This window comes from Lissotriton vulgaris, chromosome 6 (assembly GCF_964263255.1).
Source record: "Lissotriton vulgaris chromosome 6, aLisVul1.2, whole genome shotgun sequence".
Taxonomy (NCBI): Eukaryota; Metazoa; Chordata; class Amphibia; order Caudata; family Salamandridae; genus Lissotriton; species Lissotriton vulgaris.
The window spans coordinates 1,387,648,894-1,387,662,153 of record NC_141694.1 but is presented as its reverse complement, the minus strand read 5'-3'; the positions used below and the strand labels follow the sequence as shown (position 1 = coordinate 1,387,662,153).

Genomic DNA, 13,260 nt, shown 5'->3' with positions numbered 1-13,260 from the left:
ATAACTAATTGTGTGTCTTGTCTTTTTTTCTCTTTGTATGTTATTGTCATTTCCTTTACAGGTGCAACTGGTTCCTATAAATTAGATGCTAACCACTCTCATTTTTCGTCTAATTGCACTTTTACATTTTTCACTTTCACGCCCTCTGTTTAGGGGGGCCTTAGCGCGTCCATACCGCCGAGATACAATTCTATGGTCCTGACGAATGCCAGGAAACTAACACCACGATGGCAGAAACAAGTTGACCCCACCTAAAGAGGAAGTAGCCGAACAATTCATTGGCCCCCTTCCCACACCCTGTTTTTAATATGTCGTATTGGTCACCCAATAAAAAAATGTTTGAGATACAATCTGGACATTTTTAAGTAAATCACACTGTCACCCTTCCACCCTTCACAAACAAACAAAAAACCAACTCCGCAGTAACTCTGGCGTCAAAGCACGCCGGAGCAGGCACTCGGTCTCTCCCGTTGGGGCCCGATGATGAAGCATGTCACCAACCAGGTTGGTGAGTGAGGGGCTTCTATACAAATCTAAATAGATTTATATATCTATCCCCATGCTCCCTTTCTTGATGTATTAGTAGTCACACTCTTTTGTTGTTTATACGGCTCTCTGTGATAGTCACCCTCTTGACCATTGCCCTCTTTCCCTTACAAGGGGCATCAAGCTTACAACTGACATGCAACATCTAAAATGGCGACAAGTGGAAGTCTGTTTGGATATTCTATCAACTATAAGCCAAGACCATCGAAATGTCCTATCCCAAATTGAGGGAGGTTTTCTGAATGATGCAAATTTGGTGACTTTTAGCGATTTGCACCACACCTTTTTCAAATACATTTTGTCACAGTTCGCAATCTCTGGGACACACCATAGGAATCATGGCCCCAAACCTAGTCCCTGGTTTAACAGGGACTGTCAGGTTCTCAATGCACCCTGGTTCAGTCCATAACAGCAAGGGATGTTTTACATATCCCTGTTATGAGAAAAGCCTATAAAGTGCCTTTGGTTAAAGTGGAAAATGAATGGGATGAGCAGAGGTGGCAGGTTCTAAAGGATGGCTACTCTGCCAAAGGCTCCATAACATTCTGGACATTGGTTTCTTGAGGTGGCAATTTCTCATCATCAGAACCCACCAACTATGTCTCCCCATCAGACTTGTATGAATATGTTATGAACTTATATCACAATGGCACCATGGATCCAACCGAGGGGGACCTGCCAACTATACCCCTTCGGAGTACTGCTACTCCAATTTTTGACACCTCCGATTATTTTTGAATCTTTTTACACCATTACAAGGGGCAGGGCTGCCAGGCCCGATGGTATACCAGCTGACATATTTATGATTGACACGGAAGCATGGTGCAAATATGTTCTTACCATTGCTAATGCAATTGCTGAGGGTGCACCCATCCCTGATTCTTGGAAAGGCGCTGCAGTGCTCCCAATCCGCAAAAAGGGTGACAGGTTCCAACCAGGCAGTTACAGGACTATTAGCCTAATAGACTGCATTTGAGACGTCTTTTGCCATTGTGTCTTATCTACAATCCAGGACTAGTTGCATGAAACTGATGTTGTCAGCCCCTTTCAAACCGGGTTCAAGAAACACATTTCAACAATCAATCAGGCCTTTCGCTTTATGTTAATCTATTGGAAGAAGGTGTAATTGACATATGTAATCTGTATGTCAACTTTGTTGATTTAAAATCCGCCTTTGATTAATCCCCTACCCTTGTCTATGGCAAGTACTCAAAAACATGGGCATGCCCCCTGATATCCTGTCCCTTATTAACATTTACATGAAAACAACTCCACTTGAATTCGATAATGGAGCTCAAGGCCAGTAGACTGAGAGAGTTGCGGTTTCCAAAGGTGTTCGCTAAGGCTGCATCCTGGTTCCAACATTGTTTTCGCTGTGTATAAATGACATTGTGCACTATTTAACTCAGATCCACACTGACGCTCCTTCACTTGCAAATATTAAACCCCCTATCCTCCTATTCACTGATGACACCTTATTGATCTCCAAGACCTTGACTGGACTATGTAATTTTTGACTAATTTGGACGAGTTCTATCACACTCGTGGCTTGGAGATCAACACAACAACAAACAGCGGGCGGGCCTCTGGCACGCCAAGGGCACGTCAAAGCCAAGCGCGTCTGCGCCTGTCAGCGACCCGACCGTGACCAGCACCAGGAACCCTGGATCTACTGCCCTCTATTGCTACCACCTCATTGCACGTCTCGCACTCAACTCATGAAGAAACACAGATGCCAACAGTCCTCACAGCACACGACCCACGGCCAGTTCTCCGGCCTCCGCTGCCACCAGACGTTCATTACTACCAACACCAGCACCGACGACACCCATAGCTGCATCCTCCTCAACATGCGCTCCGACCACAAACACGCCATGGAAATCTGGAACCTACTCGACTCTCTCTCGCCTGACGTCACCTTCTTCACAGAGACCTGGACCAACGCCGCCTCCGCCCCCGACATCAACACTGCCATCCCGAACGGCTACAAGATCCAGAGGAAGAACCAACCAAACCACCCAGGAGGAGGCCTCGCCATAGTCCAAAAAAACACCCTGCGCCTCACTACCTCCAGCAAAGCCCTCCCCTCCACCGAACACCTCTATTTCCAGATTAAGACCAGCCCTAATACCACACTCCGTCTCATCTACAGAACCCCGGGCACCGGACACCCTTCGCCACCGCCATCACTGACTTCATCACACCCCACGCCATTGCATCAATGAAGTACATGCTCATTGGAGACCTCATCCTCCATCTTAACAATCCCAGCGACCCCAACTCCACCATCCACTGGCACACAAGGCAGGGCACACCCTCAATCTCATCTTTGCTGCAGGAAACTGTCACACAATGCAACCACCTTGGACTGACCACCACTGCATCCGCTTCACCATTGAGAAACCGAAAGCACCTACACCAGCCCCATGCCCACCACAAAGGAACTGCAGCAAGGTTACAGACGAGCAACTGAACTCCACCCTCTCCCGAAGCAACCACGCTTGGGCATCCGATGCAAACACTGCACCCCAACTGCAACCCACCATCAACACCACCTTCAAAACAGGCACCTTCCCAGGCGACTGGAAGCATGCCGAAGTCAGGTCCCTGCTCAAGAAGCCCACGGCCGACCACACTGACCTCAAAAACTACTGGCCCATCTTGCTTCTTCCCTTCACAGCCAAAGTGGCAGAGAAAGCAGTCAACAGGGAACTGACACGTTACATGGAAAAGCACGCTGTCCTCAACCCATCCCGATCCAGATTCCGAGCCAACCACAGCACTGGGACCTCCCTACTCGGCACCACAGACGACATCCGCAACCTTCTGAACCAGGGCCACTCTGCAGCAATTATCCTCCTCGACCTGTCTGCAGCCTCAGCACCGTATATCACCGCACACTAGACTACACGACACCGGCATACAAGGAACTGCCCTAGACTGGATCCGCTCGTTCCTCACCGGAAAAAGCCAAAGGATCAGACTACCGCCCTACCTCTCTGCCCCCATGGACATCACCTGCGGTGTCTCATAGGGGTCATCTCTGAGCCCGCCCCTCTTCAACATCTAAATGGCCCCTCTCGCAGACATCTTCTGACAAGATGGCCTCAACATCGTATCCTACGCCGACGACACCCAGCTCATTTTCTCCCTCACCGAATTCCCCACCACCGCAAAACTCAACTTCCAGAGAGGAATAAAAGAAGTGGCAGTCTGGGTGACCAACAGCTGCCTAAAACTCAATGCAGAGAAGACAGAGGTCCTCGTCCTTGGAGACACCCCTTCAGCATGGGACAACATCTGGTGGCCCACCGCCCTCGGAAGCCCACCTACCCCCTCAGGCCACGCCAAGAACCTCGGCATCGTACATGACTCAGCACTCACCATGAACCGACAGGTCAACACTGTCAACTCCAGTTCTTTCAACACCCTGCGCATCCTCCTGCAGCCTGCACAACAGCGGACCCAAATACCTCAATGACAGAATAAACATCCACGTACCCAAAATAAACCTGCGATCATCCAACCTCACACTGGCTGGAACACCACGCATCCACAGAGCCAGATCGGGCGGAAGATCATTCTCTCACATCGCAGACAAGACCTGGAACGAGCTACCAACAGACATCAGGCGCGCCTACTCCCTGAACACTTTCAGGGTGACCCTCAAGAACTGGCTCTTCGGTTAAATGGAGTGGCGTACCCCCCTCAGCACCTTGAGACCCTCACGGGTGAGTAGCATTTTCAATTCCCCGAGTGATTGACTGATTGATACTAATGTCTTTCAATCAACACAAATCTTTCGAAGGGAGTTCAGTATTGGGAGACACCCTAGTAGAGAAGGTGAATTCATTTGCTTACTTGAAAGTAACGCTTTCTTCTGGCATGTCATGGAAGCTCCACATTAACAAGGCCGTCCAAAAGCATAGACAGATTGTGGGTGCAATCTTCAAAGAGCATTGTGCTTCTTTTACAGCATTGTGCTTCTTTTACCAAACCTATAGCACCTGCTCTCCAGATCTACGAAGCCAAGGCCCTGGGTGCAGCCCTTTACTGGGCGTAGCTTTGGAGCTTTTCCAACATCAATGATCTGGTTACATCTGAGAACAAATTTTTATGATTTGTCATCCTTTTACCTCCTAGCACCCAATCGTACCCCCTATATCTGGGCTTGGATGTGAAAAGGTTAGAGGGCAAAGCTAGGTTGCACCCTCTCCTGTACTGGAGGAGAATCTGGACCACTCCTGAGCTTGGCAATTACACTTCCGCATTGCAGGATGTTATCAAGGCCAAATGCTTTAATAAAATTCCCTGTCTTTTTCACATCAAAAGGATGCTCCTTTCCCTTGGAAGGTCTGATTTATGGGAGACATCTGCTGATGGCCACTCTCTTTCTAAAGATTCCCGAAGCAACAGTTCTGGCTTAGTGCAATGGCCAATGTCCTTTGAAAAGCCACCAGTTCCACCTTGTCATTAGAGTTTCTCAATTTCAAGTCCTCTTGTTGCCTTGAGCTGTTCTGGGACTATTTCACTGTGCCGATGGACAGGAAGGCATACTTCCAATTCAGAGTGACAGTACTACAGCTGAAACATTTTGCTTCTAAATGGTTGGCTTTGGAATCTTCTGACTGCCCAGCGTGCTAATATTCCAAAGAAACCTTTCCTCCTGTTTTCTTTGCATGCTCTGCCAATGCACGCCCTAGCAACTTCTGGTTATCAGCCATCTGTAAGCAGTTGAGAATACGCAGGCACTCTACTGCTCTGCGAATCTTCAGATCAGACTATCGGCCTCTATATGTCTGTGTGGTCGACAAGTATGTGGGTGCTATGTGCATGTTAAGAAGAAAGGCTCTTTCCTTTCAACAGTGCTAGGGCGGCCACGTCTGGTCGTTCCCTGACTCTGCTCTGTTTTTGGGTATACTTTTTAGCTGCTAAAGGCCATTTGTACAGTTATTGCACTTGGTTCCTGTTTTACACTTTCGTGTTGTACTGTTTCTTCTGCTGCTATCGCCCGTGACTGACTGGCACCCTACCCTCTCAGTCATGATTTGTTTTATTTTAAATACATTTTCTGTATGAATCTTCTTTTTAGGTATGAATTTGATTTTGTAACTTGATTATGCTGGATTGTAGCTATTTATTATGTATTTTATGTGTTGTATGCATGCTTTTATGGCCATAATGGCCGACATAAAGTTAATTTGACAGAATTAGACATTCATAGCACAAGCCCAGCTAAGACTAAGTGGAGCATTGTAGATAGCTGGGGAAGTAGGAATTATACCAGACAGAAGAAGCCTACCCATGATGTAAAAGACTGTTAATACATTGTGTGATAACAGACCATCCTACCATCTGCACATCAAAGAGAAACCAGTCCTCTGGGGAAAATCACAGATTGCTTAAGGGCCTGAAAACCATTATCACACCAAACCGTAAACCATTAGGAAAAGTAATAGTCTTTCTGGTGTTTATTAATAAAAAATTAATAATGTAGCAAAATAGTTCAAACACAATTGACATACATTGGAATGTAAAAACAGCATTTGTAGCACAGGACCGGTGAAACCTTCTCAAAAGCACATTCATCATTCAGAAGTATAGGCTGCACAGTGTTGTGTGAAGCAATTGACTGACACAATTTAGGGTCTGGTTCCAGGCCGGCTGAAGTGGGAAATATCACTCCAGCCGATCACAAGTGCCCCGGTGTTCCTGCACTAAGGATTACTTGGTGGAGGAACATGGGGTGATTTTTGCGGGGGAAGAAAACTCATGCAGGGAAAGACGGGGCCTGCAGGCACAAGTGCTGCATTATTCCTAAGCAACCGCCTCCTATGCCATGGAGGAGCATGGAACACTCCCCCCGCCTCTCATCAGCCTCCACTGGCACCGGATGCAGTCGCCTCTACCAGCCCTATGAACCTCATGCATTAATGTATTCAGATAGTGGCCAGCCATGTTAATTCCCGCCACGATTTATTCCTGCACCTAAATCCAGCTCACTTGTTTGTGCCCTTAATCCTGACCGTTTTGGAATTGTCAGACTTGGTTTTTATTCACATGATTCTTAAAATATTGAAAATATTTAATCGCTGTACACAGTTTCATATTTCACACTCACGTATGGGAAAATAGCCTATCATTTTCATTACCACCCACAAGATATAAAGCTACTTACAGCAGGCGGACAATTTTCCTTGCCTAGATAACGTCAGTGGTGACATATACTAAGAACATGGGTTCAAAGCTAGCTCACCATGGGTCCAGATGAATATAGCCCTGGTCATAAAGCTGTGGTTTGAGTTAACTTATTTCTACTTTTCTCAAAACTGGAAGACTGACAATTGATGATTTTGGGGGCAAAAGTTTAATGATATTTTATTTCCAGCGCACGAAAAAAACTGGTGATGGGCTAAAGAGATGGTCACCGTTTTTTTTAAAGATTGTGGCATATGTTTCACAGTTTTATTTGAATACAGCAATAGGTTAGGCTTAGATGCAGTGGGGTGTATTGCTATAAGTAGATCCTTTCGTGCTTATATGGGACATTCATTGTGACTGGCACAATTTTAAGAGTCTTTAAGCTGTAGAAGATTTGTTATTAGAAAAAACCAGCAAGAGATACATGTCATATTTTGTTAAGGCGAGGGGAGCCACTTCACTTAGGCAGGAGTAGAGGTTAGACAGACCAGTGAAAGTATTGTTGCCAGACAGTGATTTCCAGAGCCACAAAATTTACGTAATTACTATTTAATCAAACTGTTTCCTCTAAGATAACCTGAAAATAAGTGAGAGTAGCAACAACGAAAACATATTCAGGACAGGCTACATATCCATTCCTCTTAACCATTTCAAAAATATGCATATTATTACTTCCTTTTAGATGACGTGCATTTACCTTCACAGTTGAGCCTGTCTCTGCTTAACTCGTAGCCTTGATTGCACTGACACATAAATGAGCCAATCATGTTGAAGCACTGCTGGGCACAAGGATTGCTGCCGGAATCGCATTCATTTATGTCTGCAATAAAATGTTTAACATACAAGTTTACATCTGGAGCTATATATTAGTACCAGTGCTGTGATTTTATGAGAGGGAGACTGAAGATGAGACTATTTTGCCATTGGCTACATTTTCAGACACCTGATTATTAATACTGTAAAGGTCCATTTATCCAACCTTCTTTAAGTTATCAATTTGTTGGCAATCTTCAAATCATCAACTTGTTGAGGATCCAGAAAGTGATGGGGTCCATTTCAGCAAAGACATGATTCACAAAGCCCTAGCTCTAAATGTAGTGCCTATATTAACAAAACGTATCACTGGATTACTCATGGAAATTGTATAAAAATTGCCAGTTTCACATAGCATGCTCTTTGTCTAGTGCATAGGCACTGATAAATAATGCCGCCTGTACACACACACACACACACGTACAAACACCTACGCGCCAACACACATACACACACACATAAGCACACACGCACGCACACACAAACACAGACACACACACGCCTACAACTGATGTTTGATGTATCCTACATTTTGCTGAGTATTCCCATGTACAAAATGTAATCGTGCAGAATTTCCACCAGATGGAAAATTCAACAGGCATACATGTGATGTATCTGTCCATCTGTATATTTAACTTTTTATTTCATAAAAATGAAAATATTTTGTAACATTGGACAATACCTCACCTTACCCCTTATACCCCAAGTGAATATCGAGGTAGTGCCTCAACGTTCGTATCATGGAAAAGAACTTGCTCCTGATTTTCACAGAAGTAAATGTGTATGCATTGGAAAGATGGGAATCTACCTGCAAGAGGTTTGTGAACACTCAAAAACCTACTGGTGTGTGGAGTACTCTGTGACTTTTGCAAGAATGAACACACAATGACACCGTTTTAGAATGAGGAAATTCCAACACATTGGCACACTTTCCACATTTACGAAATACTTTGTGCGGCTAAACTTATGTCACTTCTGAGTGTTCTGATCACTAATTCATATAGGAAGAGTTACACTTTATGCACTTAAGTTCAACATTCTCGTTAAAATAAGCACACGTGTCATTTCAGTGAGGAAGTGGGATTTACTCCTGGCAGTGGCATGGAAGACTTCTGAGTTTCTTAGGCGATGCAGTAATAACAGGAGAAAGCTCTGTGAGTCGGTATCTTGGAGGGATTTCAAAATGTGATTCACCACCTCTAAAATTAAACAAACAGGCAATAGAGTAACCCGTTTTGTTTGTCTTTTGAAAGGTATTGACTTCTGATTTTGACATAGATGCATCTATAATACAAGCAAATGCATTATGCTTTCAAGAACTGAGCTGGTAATACTGTTCTGGAATAGATATAAGAAGTCTCCATGATTTAAAATAGCTTCTGTTGACTTATGTTCATGCTCTTCAATCAATGACTTCGAATTACAAACCTGCTGTGAAGGGATGACTGTGAATAGGATCTACTGGGAAGTATAGGCAGTACATAATTAGTAAAATAATAAAAATAATAATAAATACATGCATGGCCCTAAATTACTTCTTATGAGGTTGCCACCCACTACCACTCCTAAACACCTCTCTTCCACCACTTGTGTCATCCATTGCCCCTGGGTGGCGCCACTCACTGTCTATGATGCATAAATACCTTCCTCAGATAGAACTATGCGATTCAGCAAAGCAACAGAGTTTATTTAGCGCCATTTACCACGGTTTTGTTTGTCTTTGTACACCAGACGGGGTAACTAGCCTTATATACTGTTTCCTCTTGGGTCGTCTTTGTTTATCCACTGCCTTATCTTATGCTGGATGAGAATTTATTAGCCACGCCCTTGCCAAGAGTTGGACTGTTTGTTCACCCCTCGGTCTTACCAAAGGTGTGGAAGATTATGGCTGATCCTATCCCTCCTGTCCAGGGATAAACGGGCAGGTTGTTTGTTTGCCCCATGTCTTGGCCAAGGTTAGGGTGGTTTTAATCAGCTCCCCAAACACTTCACATGCTGCAAAAGAACGTGCAGGGTGTTCTTGTGATCTTTTGCACCACTGTACTTTTTACACAGTTGAGGGGGCTCTCTTAAGTTTTCTTTTATCTCTCTTGATGTACGTTAGTATTTACAGGTAACTAAAATCTTGCATTTGAAAGTGTGTATTTTTGAAAACACCATGTTTCATCAGTGAACATACAACTTCCTTGGGTGTCCTAGTGGTTGTGGCGTTCGACATATTTGTGTCATTCTAATTTACTGCAGCCAAACTGCAGAGTGAGACAGAGATCGGAAGGCAGCCAGGTTGTTTCCTTGAAAATGACTCCAAGGTCTGACCAAATATTCTCCTGTGAAGATTCTATTTCAGATTTTACCTTTGAAGACTCCTTCAAATATTACTTCAGTTTAGATGTTGGATTTTGATGACTATCAGCACAATTTGATCTAATAAAGCTGGGAAGAAAAAGCTGAATCAGCCCTAGGGTCAAGACTTACATCCAGAATTAGCAGTTAGTACCTGGGTAAACATTTTTAAAGTAGTCGGTGGTCATCATATGTATGCGTGAGCGCAAAAAGGATGGCAAGCTTGCCTCATACTAACTTGCCTTACTAAAAGTTTTTACTCAAAGCATTCACTAAACAGAATAGAGAATGCTTTGACCATGACAATGTGATTTTGAAGAAAAGCATTTGAACTTATATTTTTCACGTCAATCTGAAGGTGTGCTGTGGCTTTAGGAGTGTGTGTAATTGCTTCTAACTTAATTATGTGTAATACCGCGAAATAACGCACACTTGCTTGTAATTATGTGAGGAGCCCAATCCAGCATAAAGCGCTATTTGGCTCTATTTCCTTAGCACAAAAGGCGCTCTTGTGTCAGGAAATAGCGCTAAATTCAACAGGACATGAACAGCAGCAAGTAGTGCTCTCTAAGTGTGTTGTTACTAGCCACGGCCCGTGGAGGGAGTTTCGGTGGGGCGGAGAGGCGGGGCGGGGGAGTGGCAGGGTGGCGGGTGCTAAAAACCGGAGTATGGATAATTGAAGGTAAGTAAAAAATTTAATTAATAAAACGAATTTCGTAGCTCACCCTGCATCGCAAAATGTGATGCAGGGTGTGCTACGAAATTCGTTTTATTAATTAAATTGTTTACTTACCTTCAATTATCCATACTCCGGTTTTTAGCACCCCCCACCCTGCCCCTCCCCACCCCGCCTCTCCGCCCCACCGAAACACCCTCCACGGGCCGTGGCTGGTTGTTACTGTCCTCATGCAGTAGTAGTTTTGCCCCAAACTACTATTAATTACTTGAGCGGGAGTATTTGCATAATTTCAGTAATTTAACCTCACAAGAGTAATGGCGATTTGTTACATCTATGTGTGCTGCACACATAGAAATAGCAAATCGTCAATATTTGATGATTGTTTATGTGCAGGAAGGGACACCTTGCTGCACATAAAACAATAATTAATGGAATTTTGCTCGTTCTTTGTGTCCTGCAGAATGTAGCACACATAGAAATAGCAAAAAGAAGGAGAAATAAAAGTATTTTCGCCATTCTAAAGCCTACTCTTGTTAGTTTTTGGCGCCGCCTCAGATTTACACCTCCTTGTAAACCTGGGACAGCATCAAAAGCAACGAGTGTTGCAGTGGAATGCCCACAGCAACACTCATTGCACGTCCCTTTCATGCTAAGTGATATGTATAAAGGGGCCTTATTTGCAAGGCGTCGTTAAGCCACAAAAAGTGACTTAGTGCAGCTTTGTAAATATGGAGAAGAGCATATCAACACCACAAAGTATCTAAAAATTACGTTCTGGTGGCAATATCCCCTTGTAAATATACCCCTAAGAGTGCCATCATCATTGTCCTGCGCTTTTTGTTTATTCAGTATGACGGCTGGGGCATCAGGTGTCGCTCAGTAAGCAGAAGCGTGGGCACAGGCTATTAAACTGTACCATGATCCCATACTTAAAAAAAAACTTGAGTAAGGTGTAAAACACATGATGGCAGATAAGGTTGGAATCACTAGGTAAGTTATTTGACCCAGACGTCAGGGTCTAATGGGGAAAGTATTTTTATAGTCAGTTTTTAAAAAATAGTAAAGGGCCTAGGGCCAAATGTATCAAGCTAATGTTTAGTCGCAAATGCTGCGAATCGCAAAAAACAGCATTTGTGATAAAAAATTCGCTATTCCCTATTCCCAATGTATGAAGTACAATCGCATAGAAAAATAAGAAATCGCTAAAATAGCGATTCCTTACATTGCGAGAGCCTGAAGCGATTTCTTATTTTGCGATTACCTCAGCGAAAATCGCAAATGGGGTAATCGGAAATGGGGTAATCGCTATGGAATGTATGAAAAAATTGCAATTACTGATTTCACGAAATTCGCATTTTAGAGAATCGCAATTAACACCAAGTGGGAGCAGGTGGTAACCAGGTGCAAACTATAGAAGGAGTCCCACAATGCAACAGACTTTTTTCCACAATGGCTGGGCTTTACGTGATAGCCAGGAGGCTGCGACTCAGAGCTGCTGCACAGAGGAGGAGACGCCAGGAGAGGATATTCCATGCGCGCATTACCATCTTCCAGCGCACTGAGGAGGACATTCATACACACTACAGGCTGGATGAAGAGAGCATCCTTGATTTAATTGATGAACTCAAACCCTTCCTTGAACACCACGGATGCAGGTCACACTCCATCCCCACCCACATCCAGGTCCTGTGCTCACTCCACCTCTTGGCATCTGGTAGTTTCCAGGGGGTGATTGCCTCCGTAGGAGGGGTGTCACAGAGTGCACTTTCGCAGTTTTTCTATGCGTTCCTTGATGCCATGGTACAGAGGCTGCATCACCACATTCACTTCCCAAGCACCCCACAGGCACTAGACCAGGCCAAACAGGACTTTTGTCAAATAGCCCAATTTCCCCATGTCATCGGATGTATAGATGGGACACATTCCCCCCCCCCCTCCCAGAATGAGTACGTTTTCAGGAATCACAAATCCTACCATTCCCTGAACATACGGGTGGTGTGTGATGCCAAACACATTATCACGCGCAAAAACAACAGTTGATGGACAGAATGCAGAACAATGTCATACATTCACCCCAGTACAGAGATCTGGGCCTAAATCCATCGTTCTTTTGCACTTCACGCCACCCCAGTTCAGACATGGCCATATGCAAATCAGCCTTGACCCTGTGCCTCATGGGAACAGTCCAGTCCGAACTGCCAAGCCATGTCTTTCCTGGACCGGAATCAAGCATCCTAGGACCGGTTTCTAGCTATCAGCCGTCTTCAGCCATGATAGCTTGACTCCATCATCACGGACATTGTTGCCAAATACCCTGGCAGCACGCATGACTCTTACATCTTCCGCCACAGTGGGATACACCGTAGACTCACTAGTGGGAAGTTTGGCAAGGGCTATCTACTAGGTAAATGAATTTGAACAGAGGCCACACTTGTTAAGGATAGCATGTGCAGGACAGTATTTAACCATATACCTCCTTTCCCACAGGTGACAGTGCATATGCGGTACATGACTTCATACTGACGCCAACCTCAATCAATGTAATGCAGCGGAGCGGCGGTACAACAGCGCCCACATTGCAACAAGAGCCACCATTGAAAGGACAATTGGGATACTCAAAAGCAGATTCAGGTGTCTACACAAGAGCGGAGGGGCACTGCAATACAACCCACAGACCT

The 13,260-nt window shown here is 44.6% G+C and overlaps 1 protein-coding gene across 1 annotated transcript in view; it reads right to left on the bottom strand.

Moving 5' to 3' along the window:
* EFEMP1 (EGF-like fibulin extracellular matrix protein 1) overlaps window positions 1-13,260 on the bottom strand; it is a 582,872-nt gene that overhangs the window by 173,475 nt on the left and 396,137 nt on the right. Inside the window, exon 7 of the mRNA XM_086927496.1 lies at window positions 7,445-7,567. Coding sequence (XP_086783622.1) covers window positions 7,445-7,567 — 123 coding nt within the window. The remainder of the gene's footprint in view (window positions 1-7,444; window positions 7,568-13,260) is intronic.